At 40.7% G+C, this 24,228-nt stretch overlaps 1 protein-coding gene across 2 annotated transcripts in view; it reads right to left on the reverse strand.

Moving 5' to 3' along the window:
• The window catches only part of septin12 (septin 12), a 109,522-nt gene extending 85,800 nt beyond the window's left edge, over positions 1 to 23,722 (reverse strand). Inside the window, exon 1 of one of the 2 annotated variants that reach the window (XM_061749152.1) lies at positions 23,478 to 23,722. In XM_061749152.1, coding sequence (XP_061605136.1) covers positions 23,478 to 23,532 — 55 coding nt within the window. In that variant the 5' untranslated portion in view covers positions 23,533 to 23,722. The remainder of the gene's footprint in view (positions 1 to 23,477) is intronic. The other variant, XM_061749153.1, reaches the window with a different exon arrangement.
• Positions 23,723 to 24,228: the final 506 nt, after the last annotated feature.

Consider the following 24,228-nt stretch of genomic DNA (forward strand, 5'->3'; position numbering starts at 1 on the left):
CATTGAGACCCTATGAAGTACAGAAACATTAATGATGCAGCCCAAACCTCTAATTGTTAATAGTTCTTTCAACCTTTTTTGATCAGCCCATTCCAACTGACAGGTGTGACTGCAATGTTGCTGTTGTTCACTGCTTCCTTTGTTATTATTAATCAAGACCTCGGAAATGTGAGTTGATGAGTCAATTTGACTTGGTTTCCTTTAACTCAATGGAAGGAACGAAGATATTGGACTTGCTGAAGGGCATTTCTTATGAACTGTGATTCATTATATTTGAATTTCAACTTAATAAAAATAAAAATGAAATACAAATACATGCCTTTCCACAAACACACACTTTAAACTTAAACTGCAATAGATCTACTGTATATACTGTATCTTTTCTCTCACCTTTTTTCACATTTCTCAGGCCTGAATGATCTTTGACACTTGCCTTTGTATGGCAATGGTGTCCCTTTCCTCTGTTGAACACAAACACTCTTCCTTCGTACCACAAACACAATGGGGGGGATTGAGGTCGGAGCTTAAGTTTTTGTGGGGTTTTGCGTTACCAATACCTTACAACTGCAACACGGCACAACACAAAAATGATTGCATGGATAGTCACCTCAAAGGATCAGTTAGATATTACAGTAAGTTAATGTGGTTCTCAACTGTAATCTTTAGAATATGACATTTACATCTTTAAAAACTTTACTTAAGCCTTTAAAAAAATAATTTGCCACTTTCCTGAAACAATGTATTTTTTTTATTTTGTATTAACTGTATTGCATTTAAATGTATGTTTTGATTGTTTCACTGAACAGTTTAGCCAAGATACTTGTATTGATTTCTGCTTGCTTTTTTCTTTTTACTTCCCCACTTGGTCCGAAAGAGATGTTAATACAAGAATGATCAAGTTTCTTTGCATTTTTCCACATATAATCAACAACTGTCAAAAATAATCCATTTGAAAAGCTTCCATTTGCGAGCCATGCGTGAGCATCCACTGCATACACATGTGGATAAAATTGTTGGTACCAAGAAAAGCCCACAGTTGTCACAGAAATAACTTGAATCTGACAATAATAATAATAATAAATTTAAATGTAATGAAAATTAACCAATAAATATCAGACATTGCTTTTGAATTGTGGTTCAACAGAATTATTTTAGAAAACAAACTCATTAAAGAGGCCTCGACAAAAATGATGAAATGAAAAGAAAGAAAAGCCCACAGTTGTCACAGAAATAACTTGAATATGACAATAGTAATAATAAATTAAAATGTAATGAATATTAACCAATAAATATCAGACATTGCTTTTGAATTGTGGTTCAACAGAATTATTTTAAAAAACAAACTCATTAAAGAGGCCTCGACAAAAATGATGAAATGAAAAGAAAGAAAAGCCCACAGTTGTCACAAGTTACAAGTCACAAGTAATCACTGTGCTGTTTGTTGTGACATGGTGTGTACCACACGAAACATTTGAACATCTGTGGAAGGAGCTGAAACATGCTGTCTCGAGAAGGCACCCTTCAAACAATTGAAGATGTTTGCTCATGAAGAGTGGGCCAAAATATCTGCTGAGAGGTGCAGAAGTCTCATTGAAAGTAACAAAAATGATTGGATTGCCTCAAAAGGTTGTGCAACAAAATATGAAGTTAAGGGTACCATCATTTTTGTCCACACCTGTTTTATGTGTTTTTTTTGTTTGTTTGTTTTTAATAATTCAGTTGAACCACAATTCAAAAGCAAAGTCGGATTTTTATTGGTTAATTTTCATTACGCCTTTAATTTGTTATTACTTCTGTCAGATTCAAGTGATTTCTGTGACCCCTGTGGGGTTTTCTTTCATTAAGAGAGGTGTACCACCAATTTTATCCATGTGTGTATACTGTATATTTGGATGTAAAATTTGAGTTATGCAATGTAAGGGATCTTCAGTAGTTATAGTAAATGTACAATTCCCTGGAGAAGCGATGTCAAGTTCACTTTTTTTTTTATTCATCCATCCATTTTCTGTACCGCGTATCTAGGGTCGCGGGCGTGCTGGAGCCTATCCCAGCTATCTTATACGTATCTTACACGTTATTGTACACCCTGAACTGGTTGCCAGCCAATCGCAGGGCACATATGAACAAACAACCATTCGCACTCACATTCACACCTACGGGCAATTTAGAGTCTTCAGTCAACCTACCACAAATGTTTTTGGGATGTGGGAGGAAACCGTAGTACCCGGAGAAAACCCAAGCAGGAACATGCAAACTCCACACAGGCGGCGCCGGGATTTGAACCCCAATCCTCAGAACTGTGAGGCAGATGTGCTAGGCAGTCGTCCACCGTGCCGCCCACTCACCGTTTTTAATTACTTTCGCAAATGTGCATGAATGGTCAGATGACAGAGATGCGTTGTTTTAAAAAACTTCCACTTTCAGACGTTTTAAAAATCAGACAAATGTGGCATTTACACCTAGATGAGGCAAGAGTGTGTGTGGATAGATAGCACTAAGCCTAGCAAGCTCCACACTCAGCGCCATACAGACATGCTCATTGACTTTAGGGCGTACTGGCAGTTTATTGACATTTCATACTAAGTGAATTTCATGAATGTGCTGTTCATTAGTGTGAACTGGATGGATTTTAAATGGTCATTTGCTAACTAGAAGTACTGTAGGGTTTTTTTTTTTTTAATCTCCTCTTCGAAAAATAAAAACACTCAACACCCAACACTTGTTGATTCAGTGAGGTTAACATTTCTCATTACTGTTTGTGGTTTATCTATGTGGTCTATTTAAAAGCTGCCATTGCTTTCAATCATTGCTTTGTGTTGAGACTCACTTCCTGTTGCCTTCAAGTGGCTCCAGAGCAGATTCCTTATTATCCCTTGTCGGCTGACAGAAGTCAAGCTCTGCCAGCTGTAAAACAGGCCTTATGTAGCGTAAAATAAATATTGTCACCTTGTGCTGCACATTTGAGTTGTTTTTAGTTTTTTTACTGCTCATATCACTCATTTTCATCTTTAATTCAATTAAGGTAACTGCACCAATAGAGGCTGTGTGTTGGTGGAGTTGATAAAAGTTGATTAGTCAGAAACATTGAATTCTTTCATTTCACCCAGTGTGAGCAGTCCCAGCTTTTCCTGGGTATTTGTAGATAAAGAATTGAATGGCATGCTTTAAAAGAAGTATACAAATAATTATTGCTTGCATTCTGGCTTCATACAAACATACTAACACCAAAGTCCAATTTCAGTTCCTTCCTGAGAAGACTCAGAAGGCTCCAGACAGGCAGGCTGGGTGGTGTGTGTGTGTGTGTGTGTGTGTGTTGGGGGGTGGGCAGAGTTTGTCGAGGCTGCAAGTGAAAACCTGCCCTCAGTATAAAAGATAAAGAGTCCTGGTATCAGGTAATTGCTGGCACCCTCCTGGAGACTGGAGAAATAATTACGGTGGCAATTGTGCATCATGTCTCTGCATTGCTTCGTCGTGCGTGTGTGTGTATTCGTATAGTGTCTACCTACCCTTGGTTCTACTCCCTGTCTTCTCAGAATTGTGCCCAAAAATACCACACACTGATATTATCTGGTACATTGTATGGTACTGGAGTGATTTTGACTTCCGATTTAGAATCTCCATTATCACCTATAGGGTAAGAAAATTAAGCATTAAAAACTTTAATCATTGTCGAAGCGAAAGGGCTTACCAACAGTGCTAAAATAGTCATTGGAATTTTTTAGTATAGATTTCCTTCTGGCCAATACTGAATCCGTTTCCCAAAAACGTTTGACACATCAAAGGATTACTTCTCTGCATTTTTGCATCTTTGTGGATTTTTTGCAATACTTATTCCAAACTCCAATGGTTTGCATCGTCACTCTGCTTGATTCCATACTGGTTTAACATTTTCCATCGAAATACACATTTAACTTATTTTCAAACTTCTGTGACTTTTTAAGAACGTTTTAAGTGATGGGCATATGTCGTGTTTTAGTGGTTTTAATCATAATATAAACAACATGCTCAACCTCAGAGCATGTTGATTCTACATTGTACAGTACAGTCTTTTTCTCCTTCCCTAATATAGACCAGTTTCGCTGTGAAGAGTTTGAAATCAGTTTTGATCATTGCATTTGAGTCAAAAAAGGAAAAGTCAAAACACTAGACAATAGCTCCTTTTACACTGCCATCTCCAGCCTGGGTTCAAGAAGGAAAGGCGTGACAGAATGTTCAGCGATAAGGCATCAGTGGGGGTAGCAGCAGCGCCGTATCTTTGTATAAATGGCACTACCAGAATAGTAGAGCAGCTTCGACAAATTGCATTTCCGTTACGGAATGCCGGAACACTATTGAAATTTACACACTGGGTGGCATTGTTATAAAAACAAGCAAAGCAGCATGTTGGTAAAATAATATCTAGGATAACATTGCGCAATCTGATAGTACAATAGCCTGGTATTCTTTAAATCTGCATAAACTAGACATTATAGTCTAAATATGCCTGTATTTGACAGCAATAATAACTTGCCATTTATGTTATGTCATTTCAATTTTTATATAACTTTAGAACTTCAATGAGAACTAAAATAGCAGTTACGAGTGTTAGAATGTTTAGATGAGAATACAATGAAGTAACGAAAAAGCAACCCTGACTACCTTAATCATATTGCAACTCAGATTGGTGTTGCAGAACAGTGATGACACTGTGTAAAAGGACAGAGTAGGTTACAGGCACCAATGTAATGATGTTGGAATGAACTGACCAGCTGTTTTGCTATCATGACTTCATTTTGGCAGTTGTTAAAAATGTTATTGGATTACTAACTGCAATATATATTTTAATATTTTTTATAAGGCTCTCAACATAACAGGCAAGGCTCTAAACATAACAGGTAACAAGGTGAAGCAGTGGTTAGGACGTTTGCCTCTCAGTCGAGAGGTTCTGGGTTTGGATCGTGGCTTTCCTGTGTGGAATTTGTTCTATGTTCTCCCTATGCGCCATGGATTTTCTCTGTGTGAATGCTATTGTGAATGGTTGTCTATATGTGCCTTGCGATTGACTGGTGACCAGTCCAGAGACTAGAGTATATCCTGCCTCTCACCCAAAGTCAACATCTTCATTTCCGGGAAACTGGGAGGGGGTAGGCGGGAGGCAGTTAGCATGCCATGACAATGCGAGAGATTGCATGATTTCCGAAGACGAAAAACATGGCGGCGCCCCTTGCATAGACTTGGAAAAGCAGCTATTATTGTACACGACAAAATTTCTCTGTTCACAAGTCCTTTTCCTTTGGATTTTCGCTTCGTTCTTTTCTCTTTTCCTTCACCAGTTTCGCTAGCAGTGGTAACTTGCAGAGAGCCACTTGAGATTCGCGTTGCTACGTCAATGCCAACTCGCCTGTCATGGAGGATCCCAGCCCCTGCGTTGAGCTGCCCCTGAAGAGAAAAAAGGTGGATTCTTCCACTTCGACTGAGGATTAAACTTGATTCGACAGAGACGCAGACTACTGTCCTCCTTTTAATCAACATCCATCCATCCATTTTCCGAGCCACTTCTCCTCACTAGGGTCGCGGGCGTGCTGGAGCCTATCCCAGCTGTCATCGGGCAGGAGGCGGGGTACACTCTGAACTGGTTGCCAGCCAATCGCAGGGCACATAGAAACAAACAACCATTCGCACTCACAGTCATGCCTACGGGCAATTTAGAGTCTCCAATTAATGCATGTTTTTGGGATGTGGGAGGAAACCGGAGTGCCCGGAGAAAACCCACACAGGCACGGGGAGAACATGCAAACTCCACACAGGCGGGGCCGGGGATTGAACCCGGGTCCTCAGAACTGTGAGGCTGACGCTCTAACCAGTCGGCCACCGTGCCGCCTCTTAATCAACAAGAAATTGTCAATTACACTTGACTTGCTTCGCCAAGAGATCACGGAACTCAGAAAGAGCTTGGAGTTCATGCAACTACAGGTGAAAGAGCTAAGATTAGATAACACTGCGCTCAAACATGATGTCAACGTCAGCGGAACTACAAGCTCTTAGACTGGAATATAAAATCTTGAAATAAATTACGCTGGAAATTCAATCACAGAGCATGCGCGACAATCTCATTTTCTCTGGCATTCCAGAAAATGCTCCGGAAGACCCCGATGCACAAATTAAAAAGTTCATGATGTCTGCGCTCAAAATACAGCAAGATACAGTCGACAAGATTACCTTTCACCGTGTTCATTGACTGGGAGGCCCTCCTCCAGGAAACCGACCATGTCCCATCATTGCAAAGTTTGAACACTTACAGCATAAATCCATCCATCCATCCATCCATTTTCTGAGCCGCTTCTCCTCACTAGGGTTGCGGGCGTCCTGGAGCCTATCCCAGCTATCATCGGGCAGGAGGCGAGGTACACCCTGAACTGGTTGCCAGCCAATCGCAGCACTTACAGCATAAAGTGTTCGTGAAATCAAAAGGTCGTGAAAGGGACTTCGTTTGGAATGAACGACCAGTTCCCCAAGGAAATCAACGAGAGGCGTAAAATCTTGTACCCGATGATGAAAAATCACCGTGAGAAAGGCAAACGAGGGTGGCTAGCTGTCGAAAAGCTATATGTCGACGGCCAACTGTTTCGTGATGCCAACGTCACGCCGTGGCTCTTCTAGATAAGTACGTCAACAGCGTATTGTATTTTGTTTCCTTCTTTCCACTTTTGCGTAGACAAATAAAAAAAATTTAAAAAACGGAATCACGCATGCCACCAGTATGAATTATCACTCCTATCTGTCTGTTTTCCTGCTCTGCTTGTTTCCACACACACTAAACACACGAGTCTCTCAAAACTCTTCTTGTGCACTACAAACAACCACCACACACCATATTATCCCCTTGTCACTGATGTTTGTTTTCTATATTCAGTGTTTGTTCGCTACCCTTCTATGTACCCTGGCCTTTGCTGTACTTAAATATAGCATCTTTATCACCTTCTCTAACTAACATTTGTAAACACAATACCATAAAATCCATAAAATCTCCCGAAAACTGTAAAAAAACAACAACAACAAGAACAAAGAATTCATAGCACCCAATCTATTTAAAATTACTATACACGCACCCATTATATGTCAAATTTAACTTTTGTGTCATGGAATGTCAATGGCATTCGATCACAGGCAAAATAGAATTAAGATTATGGATTATATCACAAAATTTAAAACAGACCTCCTATTACAAGAAACGCACTTTATTGAGTCAGAAGAAAAAATCCTCTTTGACTCAAATTTCACTCAGGCTATCTCGGCCTTTATAACAGTAGACAAAGAGGAGTCTCAATACTAGTTCGTAAAAGACTACTTTTTAAAATAAATAGTAGAGTACCAGATCCAGACAGCTGATACATAATTATACAGGCTACAATATTTAACAAACTTTACACAATTCTCAATGAACACGCTCCTAATAAAGAGCCTTTTTTCACATGCTCTTTTCACACTTGTTAAACTTGTCAGCCAATTCTACAGTTATCATGGGAGGCGACTTTAACCTTATGCTAAATCCCCTAATAGATTGCTCAAATCTCAAAAAGACCAATCAGCCACAATGCCCCAATATATTTGAGCAGTGTATGGACGACTTTGGTCTTGACATATGGAGGCTGAAAAAACATACAAAAAGAGAACACACATTGCTCTCGTCAGTTCACCGCTCTTTCTCAAGAATAGATTTTTTTCTATCAAACAATTCGGCAGCTCAACGCTCCAAAATACATCATCATCAGCAACCATGCACCAATTTCTCTCAATCTAAAAATTGTGTCAAGTCTGGGACCCCCACCAACATGGCGCTTTAACACGTCCCTATTGAAGGACCCGGATTTTGATTCTTTCGTGAGGATGGAATGGGATGAATTTTTGAAATTCAACGGCTCCCTAACTATATGCCCAGATCTGCTGTGGGAAACCGGGAAAGCTGTATTGAGAGGTCGAATCATATCATACTCTTCGTACGAGAAAAAACAAGAACAAAAATAAGAAAATAAAATTGAGGAAAAAATAAAACGCAGAAAAATATGCAATTAATCCAACAGATACGCTTAGAAACCAACTACAAAAGGCAAAACATCAATTAGACGTTATCAAAAAGAGCAGGTTTTCTACAACAACAGTTAAGATACACAAACTTTGAGTACAACAATAAATCAGGAAAGTTTCTTGCGAACCAACTTAAGCGCAATAAAGAAAAGTCAATAATTACAGCTATTCAAGATTCAAACAGCAACTGGACACAGTCCCTTCTAGAAATAAATGAAATATTTTACAATTATTATCGCACCTTATATGGATCTTCGAACAACCAAAACCAAAAAGAAATTGAACTTTTTATTAGGGATCTAAACATTCCTCAATTAAATACAGGAATTAAAGACAGTCTTGATGTTCCTTGAACCATCACAGAATTACATAGCGCATTAAAAAAAAACATGCAATCGGGACGAGCGCCTGGCCCGGACGGAATCTCCTTCGAATTCAATAAACATTTCAGGCCAATACTAAGCGCCTCTATTTTTTAGAACAGTCAAGGAGATGAACGATAAAGGTCAAATAAGTAGCCTTATGAACGCAGCTTCAATTAAATTATTACTAAAGTAAGGTAACGACCCCACTCTCCCGGCTAATTATCAGCCCTTATCACCGATTAATGTAGATATCAAGATTATCTCAAAAGCCCTCGCAGCGAGACTTGAAACGTTACTCCTGTCGATAATTCACTATAACCAGACTGGTTTCATTAAAGGTAGAAGTTCCACAAAAAATGTCAGATGTCTGTCAAATTTAATAAGCATGTCAAAGCGTAAATATCTAAATGCAATCATCATGTCATTTGACGCAGAGAAAGTTTTCGATAAAGTTAACTGGGCTTTACTGTTTGCAGTACTTCACAAATTTGGCTTTGGAGACTCATTTATACATTGGATAGTAACATTATGCAACTTGCCGAAAGCGACAGTCACCATAAAAAGGATTACGTCACTAAGTTTTATTTTAAAAAGAGGAACCAGACAATGCTATTTGCAATATTCATCGAACCTCTTGCTACCGCTATACTTCAGAATCCTAATATTAAAGGTATCTGCTCGCTAGTGACAGAACACAAAATCAATCTGTATGCTGATGATATTCTTCTTTACTTACAGGAACCCAAGTCTTCTCTTCAGGCAGTCTTCAATCTCATTAAAAAAAATTCACAAATATCAGATTATCAACAGGACAAAATCAACAATACTCCCAATAACAGCAAACTCATGGAATCCTGCATATCAAATATTCAGTGATTTCTTGATTGAACAGGTCTGGAGGTAATCAGGCTTGGGTGTAATCAGTGAAGATTAACCAAAGATTGTGATTAGCCACAATTAATTCATGATTTAACAAGGGAGGTAATTACTTTTTCACACAGGACCAGGTAACTTTGAATAGTATTTTTCCTTAATAAATGAAATCACCATTTTAAAAAAGCATTTTAAATTCACTTGGATTATATTTGTCGGATATTTACATTTGTTTGATGATCTTAAACATTAAAGTGGGGAAACTTCAAAAATATAAGAACTTGAGAAGGGGGCCAATGCCTGCTGTTCACGTGGGATAAACTGGGAAAAAATTTACACTCAATAAACAGTAACTGCCATGAAAAAAGTGGGGTATCAGGAAAAAAATACTGCAAATAAGGGGGGTTTCCGCGATTAATGGGGCATAGCCCCCCCCAAAAAAGTGAGTCCACGAATGCCGAACCTCATATATACGGGGGTCCACTGTACTTTGCAACATCAGGCATACTCAACAAGTGGTAATGTGACAGTTTTGGAAACTGGACATCTACTGATTCACACCATATAAATGAATCCAACTCCACCAACTGATCCCATTTCCAAGTGTTTTTCAATTCCAGTTTCTTCACAATATGATCAGTCAAAAATAGATATTGCATGAAGAAGAATACAGAATGCAGTTCACCTTTCCAATGTAATCTTTTTGATTTTGCTTAGTTTTTTTTTCTACAATCAATTTCCGAAATATATCCTTTTTGCGGAGTTGAATTCATGACATGTTCTTGTAATATTCTCTTGGATCTTGAAGTGAAAGAGAAGTTGAGAAGAGATCTGAAAATATCTTTTGTCATGAAGCATTTTCTCATGACATCAAGCACTGCTTGGGACATTAATTATGTAGAGGTTTCAAACAAACTGTCAGTGTGGAAAAAAGCTCGGGTCATATCGCATGTGTATGATGAATAACCAGCTATGACCAGTGAGATGGATTACTGAGAATCATGTGGTAACTGGAAGGACGGGAGGCCCAGTTTGTCCTGTGGACAGAGGAGGCCCAGTCCGGACATGTCTGCGACCATCCTCCCCCTTTTTCGTGCACATTCCACACAGGTAACACTGACAGATAAGGCAACATGAGCATTGACACACAGCAGTGTGCTCCAACACACATGTATGTACACATACCGATACACAGAATAATACATACGCACTTTGCGGGCCCACATCTGTGATTACACTCTCAAACAGACACACAAATTAAAATAGATTCAGTGAAAGCACATCTGGAAAAAACATTCCAAGTAGCCCTTTGCAATGTTTTAACACTGAAAATAACAATTGGCCAGGCAACTCATAAACAGGCATGCAAGCATTCATACATACTCAAACACCTAACTGGTACTTAAAAGTATTTCAGATGTCTGGCAATTATTTACCTCACAAGCACCTGTTGCCTGAAAAATATAACACACATGCAAATGGTTGTTTGTTTCTATGTGCCCTGCGATTGGCTGGCGACCGGTTCAGAGTGTACCCCGCCTGCCGCCCGAAGATAGCTGGGATAGGTTCCAGCAGCCCGCGACCCTAGTGAGGATAAGCGGTAAAGAAAATGGATGGATGGATGAACAGGGATAGGTTCCAGTCTATCTACAAACTTTCCAAAAACCTGTATCCACCATTTACTATTTTCACTGTTGCTATTAAGTACAAAGTCAATCTATCCATTTTTTTATATTCTTTATCCTCTTCCTCTTTTCTGTTGGGACCGGTCGAGACCATCACTGACATGCTATTCTTCAACTTTATAAACATGATAAAAAGAAGCACTTGGTAAAACAACAAATACCTTTAATTCATGTGTTACTAACTCCCCACCACCTCCGCAATGACTCTCACCTTGGCACTGGCACTGAAAATACTCTCAGTTCCTGCATCCTCTGCACCAGTTGAGAGGATTTTTAGTAGAGGGGACACTGTAATGAGACCCCATGGACATGGGGTCACAAAATGCACAAAATGAAACATCTCTTATGTTTCTCGAATGAAACTGAGCTCTTCTTTAAATCTTCATCTTTTAAGTATAAGAATTTAGTTGGAAAAAAATTGCTGCGATTTGAGTTTTTTGCATGTTGTGCTTTGAGTTTTTGGCTGTAAAATTTGTTTAAGAGGAAAATAAAATTATAGAGAATGCTCTTTAACTTTTTAAACTTTAACTGTTACGGCTGGTTAGAGCGTCTGCCTCACAGTTTTGAGGTCCGGGGTTCGATCCCTGGCCCCGCCTGTGTGGAGTTTGCATGTTCCTGCGTGGGTTTTCTCCGGGTACTACGGTTTCCTCCCACATCCCAAAAACATGCATGGTAGGCTAATTGAAGACTCTAAATTGCCCGCAGGTGTGAATGTGAGTGCGAATGGTTGTTTGTGCCCTGCGATTGGCTGGCAACCAGTTTAAATGTATATTTTTATGGTCTTGGTCTTGTCACTGTCTCATCTTGTCTCGGTCTTGGTCTTGACCCGGTCTTGCTTGGTATTGTGAATTCTGATCTCGGGCAAGTCTTGGTCTCAGATAGTGTGGTCTTAAGCACAACACTAACGGACAACACCATAGACTTGTCGCCAGTCAATTACACTATAATTAGAATTGAGACATTGAGTGGGAAATGATCAGTTATCTAAACCACTAGACCAGTGAATGCCCTCTGGACAAACGGTGGTAGGTGTGTTTACCTCATAAATAGTTTGACTGAGGGTAACCCGCCTATAAGGGGGGATCACAACACAGTAAAGGAAGGGCAACATTTTAATCTATTATTGTCTTTTCTTTCTTATCAGCAAATGGCTGTTTACTATACGATAAGGCATGTTTATCTTCTTCCATTTTCAAATCACAGTTGAGTAGGAATGACATTTCTGTGTCTCTCAATCAACAAAGTGCTGTCCAACTTTTCAGCATCCTTCTGTAGTACCAGTTGCAGTACTGCAATATAGTACTGCAATATAGGATGCTAGTGTTGGGTGGCGGTAAGCACATTGTCTTTTGATTGGTTGAGAGAGAAGAAGTCTCTCTTCTGGTTTAAAATCAAAGCTAAGCATGTAAAGGGCTGTGGTATCGCTTCGCTGTACCATTTGTTGGTACAAATCAGTTTTATAAAGGCTCAAGCATAAGAATTACCTCTTAAAATAGTTTCTTTTGCTCTGGTGCTTGGACTTAAAATCCCCATTCACTATTTGTGTTGACAGTAACGAAGGAGTTGCGAATCAGAATCGAATTGTTACTCCTTTTCCAAAATCCGGGGGTGACTCAAAATGATCACAACCTATACTACGGCTGTAAATTTTTATTAATAATGCTAGTTATCTAATTTTTCATATTATTTGAAAGGAAGGGTTAACAATAGGAACCTTTCAATACCTTTTTCTGAAAACGCCTTGGACAAAACTGAGCAGAGGGCCTTTTGCGTAGAGACCTATTTTCAGACCATGTCATTTAAATGCATGCAAAATCTAGAAGGAAGTTCAATTTCAATTGTTACCCGGGAAAAACTTTGATTTACAGATGGGTCACTAATAATTCTGGAATAGACTTGGGAGACGTGTGGGTGTGACTCGTGAGGAGCAGTGGCTCCAGATGGACGGGGCAACCACTCACACTTCAAACCAAACACTGACCTGGCTGCAACAATGTTTCCCAAATCGACTGATCAGTAGGAGATGTAATACAGAGTGGGACCCGCACTTGGTTGACATAGCTGATGCATCTACTTTTGGTAAAGTTTTCTTTTTAGTTTAAAATGGCTTCCTTTAATCAGGATCCCTTGCTGTATCTTGCCCAAAGGTAGAAGCCCATGGTCTGTTTTACGCCTGTCAGTTCTATAAATCCTTAATGCCTTGGACCAATCTGCCCCTTTCTAGCTATGTAGCAAGCAACTTAGCCTGCTGGCTACCTAGCCAGCTCTCGTCATCTATCATACTGTGTTGGATAGACTTTCTCCCATTCATTCTGTCGCGGTCGGTCCTTTCAGCAATGGCTTCTTTACTGCTCCGGTTATGGTCCTCCACGACGATAGGCTAATGGATGCTTCCTTCTGTGTTTTCTTTTTCCAAAACAAAGTTTATGGAGATATCTTGGTGGAGCTACAACAGCATACAGGCGCAGAAATTATGAGCAGTAAATCCAAATGTCGTCGGCATAAACATAGGCTAAACATTGTGACATATCTTGTATTTTTTTAAGTAAATATGGCGAGACAGGTTATGTTAGGCTATAGTTCTTGTAGTGATGAACCGAAATTTCGGCCACCAAAATGTTTCAGTGTTTTCGGACCAAAATATTTTTTTCACCAAATTAAAACTACCGAAATAACATGTCACATAGATAATATGTCAAATGATGAACACATCAACGATCAGCACGTGTGAGTATGTACACTTCAGTGTAAAGAATCATGTACCAATAACAAGCAATGCTCTATAAAGCATAGCTGAATGTGCAGTCAAATTGAGTGCAGGTTTGGTTTTCGGTTTCAATCAAGAATTTTCATTTCGGTGCATCAGTCAAAGTAAGTAATATGTTATTCTTCGATTCGTTGTGATTCGAATAAGAAAATTCTGATTTGGCGTTCGTTTTTTTCCGCGGAGTCGCAAGTCAATTCAAGTTACCATCAATTCGTTCATAGCCCTCGTTTGCTTGTTGTTATTATTCTAAGGCCAAATATATTGCCATTTTGAGGGTTTTCCCATGCTGAAAAACTCATATTCATCTCAGATCAAAATTTTAAAGAAAAAGTCTCAAGAACTTCTGCCGAAAATCACACAGGAAGTCTGCCGGTTTGGTTTGTCGCATCATTTTGCCGATTTCCATCTAAAACAAACTTGGCACGAAATTTGAACCATATTCAGTACATTAGAAAGATGGGTGATGCTAAATTGCTAAGAATGTGGCTTTTTTTGTCATGGGGTGTGGGCAGAGCATGGCAGCAAAGTTTGATTGCCATAAAATATGAAACTAATAAATTAACTCAAAGGTCAGCGCTGGACGAAATCTCTTGTGTATGATAAAGGTTGACCTCTACTGTCCATAATGTAGATATAATTTAGAAGAAACATCTCTACTCTTGACGCTATAATATCGAAACCCTGTATATGCATGAGTCTTCCATCTGGTGCACCTTGAAATTTTGCGTGCCCCAGATGGGCGCGGGGGTCAGGGGCCAAATCATTGCTGCCTTAAATAAAGTTTTTTTTTTTTTTACAAAAATTCTGATTATCTGGACATTGTTTCTCTTATCACTAAAACGTTAAAACTGTATTTGACCTACACTAATGGTTTTGTCTGCATTCTCTCATTGGTTAGTCTAAAATGCTTAGGGTGTCTTAAGGGACAGACATGTCTGAATAAAAGACAGCATGCACTGATGTCTTGCCAAATTCTAATCCATCATGGAAGAATGGCTGGCTTGGCAACAAGCCACATCAAGTGCTATCTGAGTGCGTGTGGGGGTTATGGACTCACTTGAGAAAGATGTCCCCCAGAAGGAATAAATAGCCAATTAGGTAGAAACTTGTGGAAAGAAAGTGGTTAGGAGCAGCAAATGAGTGTTTATGTGCATTACTGTATTCAATTACCTGTATCACATGTTTTTCTCTGTGTACTTTTTACCAACTACTGACAGTCCAGGTCCTTGGTTGATGTGCGCCACTACGTTAAGGCAGGCTGGAATGTTTTTGCGAGTACCACTTGTTATGAGCAAAGACAACGAGCGCAATGTGTGTGTGTGTGTGTGTGTGTAGGTTGACTGGGTCAGTAAGTCATGGGACCCTCTCTGATCTCCAGCAGTACCAGGATGTGACAGGGACTGTGAGGCAGCTTTTAGCCCCCCTGGCCTCTTCTAATCTCCTGGGTCACCCAAAGGCCTGAATGCGCTATTGTCTCACTGGCCTATCAAGTGCCTTCACTTTTTTTTCCAGTTTCACAAGTGACTCTTTTCACTTCGTTATTGGTATTTACTATTTCAGGTGGCTTAAACTGTCAAAATTTCAGGTGGCTTAAACTGTCAAAGCGAGTAACATTTATTATCATTTTACTTGTTACTGAACATCATAAATTATGTACACTAAGATGCATTGTGCATCAATCGATCAATCAATAAATAAATCTATCAATCAATCAATCAATAAATCTATCTATCTATGATTGCTCAGACAAGATGGAGAGAATATGATTACACCAACGTAATAAGAAAGAGTGCAGCCAGCAGGGCCGGGCTCACAATTTAAAAGGGTGCATACAATAGGAGATTTACTTTTTGTTTGTCTGCAAAACGTTGACTGTCCATCAAGTGTGATTAATTGTTTACATTCAGTTGCCTACTTCCAAAATGGGTCTGTAGCCAAGTCGTTCAGATTGGTTGAATTGCCGCTCCCCAAGACAATGCCACACTGGGTGGCTGCCGATATTGCCCATATCAGAAACTGCCCCTGGTCTGAATAATACGAGCGTGTGACATGCTTTCAACAAATTACACCAAGGATCAATTATATATATATATACACACACACACACACTCAGTGGGTACGGAAAGTATTCAGATCCCCTTACATTTTTCACTCTGTTATAGTGCAGCCATTTGCTAAAATCATTTAGGTTCTTTTTGGTTGACAGCACCCCATATTGACAGACAAAAATGGAATTGTTGAAAATGCAGATTTATTAAAAAAGAAAAACTGTAATATCACACAGCCATAAATATTCAGACCCTTTGCTGTGACACTCATATTTAACTCGGGTGGTGTCCATTTCTTCTGATCATCCTTGCGATGGTTCTACACCTTCATTACAGTCCAGCTGTGTTTGATTGTACTGATTGGACTTCTATTGGAAAGCCACACACCTGCCTATATAAGACCTGACAGCTCACAGTGCATGTCACACCAAATGAGAATCACGAGGTCAAATGAACTGCCTGAAGACCTCAGAGACAGAGAACTGTGGCAAGGCAAAGATCTGGCTAAGGTTACAAAAAACATTCTGCTGCACTTAAGGGTCCTTAGAGCACACTGGCCTCCATAATCCTCAAATGGAAAACGTTCGGGACGACAAGAACCCTTTCCAGAGCTGGCCGTCCGGGGGAGAAGAGCCTTGGTGCGAGAGGTAAAGAAGAACCCAAAGATCACTGTGGCTGAGCTCCAGAGATGCAGTCTGGAGATGGGAGAAAGTTCTAGAAAGTCATATATATACTTCTGTATACATATATACATATATATACATATATGTATATAAATATACATATATATATATATACATATATATCCGATTATAAAGGCCACCTGTCAAACGTTTTTAACTATCTTTGATCAAATCATATGATTCACTTTGTTGATAAAAATGTCACACACAATGTAAATGTACTTGTGAGAAACAATAATGCAAACATGCAGAAGTACAAACAAGTATTAAATATAACTTTTATTATTTACAAGTAGTCTACCTTTACAAAGCTCACAACACTTACAACAGAAGGGTACACTTCAGGTGAAGAACAAGAAGTATGTTTCTAATCTATTGCTGGAGCTACACAAATCGAAAAAACATTCATTGCATAACACTAAAAAGGTACATTGAGGGTTTTAGCAGTAGAAAATGGCAATAATAAAACAATCTTAATGTTCCCTATGATCTAAAATGTTGACTTTACATTGTTTATCATGTACAAACAATTAGATACACATAGTTGGTCAAATGATTGAATTGGAAGTTAAAAATGGCAAGTGATGGAACATGTCAACGTTCAAGCTTCAAGTTGATGGTCTAACTGTGAAGGGTATCATACCAAGTAATGAAACTGATATTGAAAAATTTACTAGTCCTATTAAGTTCTGATATCCACTGAATTCATTGACTTATACCTGTTAGTATTCAGGTCCTTCATTTTCCATGTTGTATTTTTAGTCAATGTTACACACATCCCCCTCCTTGAGCTGTCACCTTATCGTGGTGGAGGGGTTTGCGTGTCCCAATGATCCTAGGAGCTAAGTTGTCTGGGGCTTTATGCCCCTGGCAGGGTCACCCATGGCAAACAGGTCCTTGGTGAGGGACCAGACAAAGCACAGCTCCAAAAACCCCCTATGATGACAAACAATTCAGGAAGAAGTTTTCTCTTGCCCGGACGCGGGTCACCGAGGCCCCCCTCTGGAGCCAGGCCTGGAGGTGGGGCTCGAAGGAGAGCGCCTGGTGGCTGCGGCTGCACCAATGGGACCCGGCCGGGAACAGCCCGAAAGGGTAACGTGGGTCGCCCTTCCCATGGGCTGTCATGGCGGCAATGCCCGAACCCGTTAGTGGACACCCACGATGAGGGATGCCGTCAAGCTAAAGAAGGAGTCCTATCGGGCCTTTTTGGCCTGTGGGACTCCTGAGGCAGCTGATGGGTACCGACTGGCCAAGCGGAATGCAGCTTTGGTGGCCACTGAAGCAAAAACTTGGGTATGGGAGGAGTTCGGTGATGCCATGGAGAAAGACTTCCGGACGGCTTCGAGGAAATTCTGGTCAACCATCCGGCGTCTCAGGAGGGGGAAGCAGTGCACAATCAACACTGTGTATAGTGGGGATGGGGCGCTGCTGACCTCGACTCGGGACGTTGTGAGTTGGTGGGGAGAATACTTCGAAGACCTCCTCAACTCCACTGACTCACCTTCCCATGAGGAAGCAGAGTCTGGGTTCTCTGAGGCGGGCTCTCCTATCTCTGGGGTTGAGGTCACCGAGGTGTTTAAAAAGCTCCTAGGTGGCAAGGTCCCGGGGGTGGATGAGATTCGCCCGGCGTTCCTTTAGGCTCTGGATGTTGTGGGGCTGTCCTGGTTGCCACGCCTCTGCAACATCGCGTGGACATCGGGGACAGTGCCTTGAATTGGCAGACTGGGTTGGTGGTCCCCCTTTTTTTAGAAAGGGGACCAGATGGTGTGGTCCAACTACAGGGGGATCACACTCCTCAGCCTCCCTGGTAAGGTCTATTCAGGGGTGCTGTAGTGGAGGGTCCGTCTGGAAGTCGAATCTCAAGATTCAGGAGGAGCAGTGTGGTTTTCGTCCTGGCCGTGGAACAGTGGACCAGCTCTAAACCCTCGGCAGGGTCCTCGAGGGTGCCCAACCAGTCTACATGTGTTTTGTGGACTTGGAGAAGGCGTTCGACCGTGTCCCTCGGGGAGTCCTATGGGGAGTGCTTCAGGAGTATGGGGTCCCGAACCCCCTGATACGGGCTGTTCGGTCCCTGTACGATCGGTGTCAGAATTTGGCGGTAAGTCGGACTTGTTTCCGGTAAAGGTTGGACTCTGCCAAGGCTGACCTTTGTCAACGATTCTGTTCATTACTTTTATGGACAGAATTTCTCGACGCAGCCGAGGCGTAGATGGGATCCGGTTTGGTGGCCTCAGAATTGCATCTCTGCTTTTTGCAGATGATGTGGTTCTGTTGAGTTCATCAAGCCGTGATCTCCAATTGTCCCTGGAGCGGTTCACAGCCGAGTGTGAAGCAGCTGGGATGAGAATCAGCACCTCCAAATCTGAGACCATGGTCCTCAGTCGGCAAAGGGTGGCGTCCCCTCTCTAGGTCGGGGATGAGATCCTGCCCCAAGTGGAGGAGTATTTTAGGGTCTTGTTCATGAGTGAGGGAAGTATGGAACGGGAGATCGACAGGCGGATCGGTGCAGCGTCTGCAGTGATGCAGACTTTGTATCAGTCCGTTGTGGTAAAGAAGGAGCTAAGCCGAAGAGCGAAGCTCTCAATTTACCGGTCGATCTACGTTCCTACCCTCAACCCATGGTCACGAGTTGTGGGTTGTGACCGAAAGAACGAGCTCCCGGATACAAGCGGCCGAAATGAGTTTCCTCCACAGGGTATCCGGGCTTGCACTATGTCAGACTACTGAAATAAAATCCGATACCACCGCATCCCGTCTTTTATGATCACTGGGATTCATCTTGTCAAATCAAACGTGACCGGATACACTCGTTACCATGGCGACGACAACAACAATGAATCGCGCCATGTGTATTATAAGAATAAAATAGGGGAAAATGTGTGCTGGTGGTCATCGGTGCTCGGGGGAGGACTTTAATTCAAGGATTGCTTGAGGTATGTTCACATACTTTTAATACCGCATGCAAGCAGGCAACAAAACGTTATGTAGCCTTGCAAGCTAGTGCTAGCACTAACGGTTGTACGTAACCATGCTGGCATTATGTCAAATCATGCTCTAAAGCTTCGGTGTGTGAAGCAATTTAATTACAAAAAAAGTTATTTAATTGCAGTAAGTTAGCACCCATTATTTATGTCATGTTTTAATGTTGGTTTGACCTGACTGATTAGAATACATGACCTGAATAGAGAATACTTTTGAAGATACTCAGTATACAGTACACAAGTATATACAGTAAATGAACAAGTAATTTAACACATTCACTGCCATTGACAGCTTTAGAAGTCAAATATACCTGTTAACTGGGAAGGCTGGCAGTGAATGAGTTAAACAGACACATTGCTCCATCTTGTGATCGGATCGGTTATCGTTTTTTTAAACTAGCTGATCGGCCCCAAAATCTTAAGCGTGTAAAGCCTATTATATTATATATATTATTTTTGCCTTACTGAGCTCAGCTTCTTTTAAGGGGGTGATCTTGTCTCAGGCAAATGAGCCACTGCTTACCTTACCCACCTTTATAGGGGAGTCACAAGCAGTGGACACTTCATCAAACACAAATACCCCCTGCCACCATCACTTCAACCACTTCATTGATCATTATGTGTCAGTTATCAGAAGCTAACAATGATAACGCTGTTAGCTAATACTAATCTGTGCTGCAGCTCTGTTTAGCTTTTGGCTTTGCCATGATAGTACTCCCAATTAGGCTGACAGTTGCTTGGAAATGGTGAATTTTCACCCAGGCTTGCTTTCAACTCATGGCTGGGAAGCTTGCGTGAGGGCGATATTTTGTAAGTTAGCCCCGATGACATGTCACAATCTGGCAAAATTCATAACGCCTTGCTCACAGACAAATTTTTATAAACAGGCTCCTCACAAAGGATTGACATAGTTTTACTGTATGTAATTGTAATAAGGAGACTTGCCAAAGACCTGACTTTTTATAAATGAGTAATTAAAAAGTAATTTTTCCATAATTTTGGTTTAACAAAAAAGATACGGGGAAAATGGCATCCACCATTTTGTAGCGTTTCCCCACTAGCTGCACTGTATTCAAGTTATTCTTCAAGTACTTAAAAGGGTACTCAACCATAGAATGGTCATGGAACATGCAAATTATCAAACGGTGTAAAATTAAAAAACTATGCCTTCTTTAGTTTTCACCACACTCCTTTGGACAGTATCTACTATTCATCTGATTGAATCCCGTGCAGGTGAGAAGCTAGCTTGCAGCCAACATTCCACAGCCAGCCTACCAGCCCAGCATCAACAGTCGTCCCACTGTTACCGTATAATTTAGACCAGTTAAATCTGATTGCCACGGTGCAAAGCAAGCTGCTACAAGAACCCCATTTAATTTCTTACACAAGATTAAAGTTTTAAAAGGATATTTAAATCTGAGAAATCTCTGACATGTTTTCAAGGAGTATTAATGGTTGCAGATGAAAACTCGATTGATGCAGTTTACAGCATACAGTATTAGAGCTTTACCTACAACCGGTACGGTTTGCTTTCAATTGGCCCTTTGGTTGTTTGTGTTTTGCCAGAATCAAGTTACGTCAATATCATAGAATAGAACTTTGTCATTGTCAGACTTTGTTAATAGAATATAATAGAATAGAATAGAATAGAATATGAAGCCTGTATTGACAATGTATGGTGCAGATATATATATATAAGAATATTGCGGTGCAAATCTCAGTTTGTGTTTCAAAAAAAAGATTTTTAAATAACATTTGCATACATTGCTTTCCTTTGATTTCTTTGTCCACTTGACTTTTTAAGACTGACAATGGGCTGGCTGCAGTGTCCAAAAGCCTTACACAACTGTGAAAAAGAGGCTACTGTGGCGGTCTATAGTTCAAAGATACACTAATTTGTTTAAAAGCACAGATTAACACCTGTCTTAACAGAGGAATGTGGAAAGAGAGTTAATATTGAAAAAAAGAGAGGGCAGCTTTTGTTGCACTAGCCCTGCAGGGCCTCGGGATAAGATGGATCACCCTGATGAGTAACAAAATGTGTTGCTTCTGACATCTCCCCACCTCATGACAGAAAAGTCCACAGATATGAAAGGTATCCTTTTTTTTTTTGCACTTTTCCTACAGATTGTTTACCCTTAATCTTCGGACAGATTTGACCAAGACCAGCTACAGATGTAGTTTGAAGGAAAGCAAAACTTTCAGATAACTAGCAGCATTTGTCATTCCTCTTTGTCCACCGGAGTCTATTACTTACATACATCAAAATCTTAGCCTATATTGACGCTGACAAAGACTAACTTTAAGACAGTTTCTGATTCGGATATAAATGGTAAGTGGTAAATGGACTGCACTTATGTAGCACTTTATCTGCACCATCACAGTGCCCAAAGTGCTTTACAAAGCCTCTCATTCACACACACATCCATACACCAATGGGCAACTGCTGCCATCCAAGGCGCTGCCAGGCCCACTGGGAGCAAATTAGTGTTCAGTGTCTTGCCCAAGGACACTTAAACATGCGGACAGTCGCAGTGTCAGTGACAGTTAGCCTAGCTTCTTCTATTTCTTCTTCTACTCCCCTTCTCTGTATTTTTTGGAGGTCTGGATGCCCTCTGGCACTAAGGTGCCTCTTACAGGTAAATCTTGGAATTATGACAGACAGGGATTAGACTCAAGATTGTTGGCGGAGATATTGTATGTGGGTCTTGTGCTGTGTCCATCAGCAAGCACACACAACTATTTTTTCATCCTTATGTGTGGGGTATCTCACATATTCAAAATTAGTAAAGATGTTAAAAATATGTATGTGTGGACCAGGTTTTATAAAGTACGTTGTATTGATATGGTTATTTGGATACAGTACACCGATAACAGATAAGAGAAGAGGAAGTAAAATGTTGAAAAGTGAATTATCAGTCAAGCCTATGTGAGCTGGTGCTTAGCTGTGAGCATGAACATCTGGAGAAAGAAGGCGGTATGGCACAGACTCAAACAGGGTGCCCATTCACAAAGCCAAATTTCCTGCTGCAAAAGAGCCGCTATTGTCTCTTGACGGGATGCATTTGTTCCCTTTCAAAAAGAGGGATTTCTTTTGGAGATGATTTTGTTTGTTTATCGCTTACCTAGCCAGAGTGTTTTTTCTGGGTGTGACTCCAATAATCACAAAGTCAATAAGAGGCCCACTACTTCAATGACTCAGTCAATTGCAATGTATGTAATGGGGATGTATTGGTAAAGGCTCTTCAAAGGGTTTCTTTAATTTAGCATGGGTGTGAAACTCAAGTCCCAGGGGCCAGATCCTGCCCAACACATTATTTTATGATTGCAAATTGTCTTCACTTTTAATAGCATTGAGATGTTTGTGGGAAGCATTTTTGGTTTCACCCACCTTTATAATGTACTGTCCATTGAACAACAATTTATCAAACAATTTTCCTTGATGTCAGATTACAAAACTAGTTATCCATCAAATTGTTGTGTATAGGATAACATGTTGAGGCGATTAGCATTCTTATGGTTTAATACTCAGAAGGGCCCTCTGACCGAAACCCTAACTACAATTTGTCCACAGTAAAAATGAGTTTGACACCCCTTGTAAAGAGACCACCGCATTTTGGAATTGACTTCCCAAGTGTAGTGTGTATAGTTCCACACCTAACAATATTCTATCTATTATTCCATATTATATATATGGGTTAGGGTGTATATATCACATTTGCCACTGTCCACGTCAAAAAATAAAAAATAAAACATAAGTAAAACAAAGGGACCATTCTCATATGTATTTGATACTTTTTTCCTTACTTTTTTGCATATTATTGTTTTTCAAACGACTATACTATATAGCAGGTCATGCGACGGTATTCTCCTCTGCAGCCCCAATGCCGACAAGAAGCTTCTCTTTGCACTCAACGAGTTAACAGCCCAAGGATGCCATTACACATTTGCTTTTACTACAGCCACAAAACGAGCGGCAGTAAAGCAATTCAATATTACAACCTCACATACCTTCAAAATCGGATAAAATCCCTTCGAGGTGGTCATTTACGGAGAGTGCCGACATCCTGTCTGAAGTAAAGTAGACTCCGCGATACCACTCTAAGTCTGATGAAATTGTCCACAAATTTAATTCCTAATACAATGAATATTAAAACCAAACGGGAGCGATTCGCGTTCAGGTGGCTAATAAATAGGAGCTATCTGTGCCTCTGCTGCCGTCCCGTCCGCGTTGTGGCTTCTCACTGATGTCCGAGTGGGCTCCACCAGCGCTCAGTCCCAGTCACAGTGGCCCGCCCCCCTTCATTTTACCCTCCTCCCCTCGTAGCCAGGCCTTCGACCCCCGGCTCGGCTGGACCCGAGGGGGGCGTGTGGGTATGGGGGATGGACGGATGATGGGCGGAGACGCACACAACACCTGGAAAAAAAAATCCCTCCATCCAAGTTCTCTTTCTAACTAACCCCCCTCCACCCCTGTTTTCTGCCCTTTGGCAACAAGTTGGGACTGAGACGCTTCAGCGGAAGCCAGCAACTCCCCACATTGATGTTTGCAAACTTTTAAAATGGATGTAAAGTGTTAATTGTATAACGCCAAATTTAAAGATGCAAAATTCCTGATTGAATGAAATTATTGAATTCTTCACTTGCAAGGGCTGGGGCCTATTCCATGTGGTATAGGCCATGTTTACACAAGAACAACCTCGAGAAAAATTAAAGTTCCCGTTTCTTTGCGTTTATGAAAAGTTCTGTATACAGTGTTTTC

Source organism: Phyllopteryx taeniolatus, chromosome 16, assembly GCF_024500385.1.
Source record: "Phyllopteryx taeniolatus isolate TA_2022b chromosome 16, UOR_Ptae_1.2, whole genome shotgun sequence".
Taxonomy (NCBI): domain Eukaryota; kingdom Metazoa; phylum Chordata; class Actinopteri; order Syngnathiformes; family Syngnathidae; genus Phyllopteryx; species Phyllopteryx taeniolatus.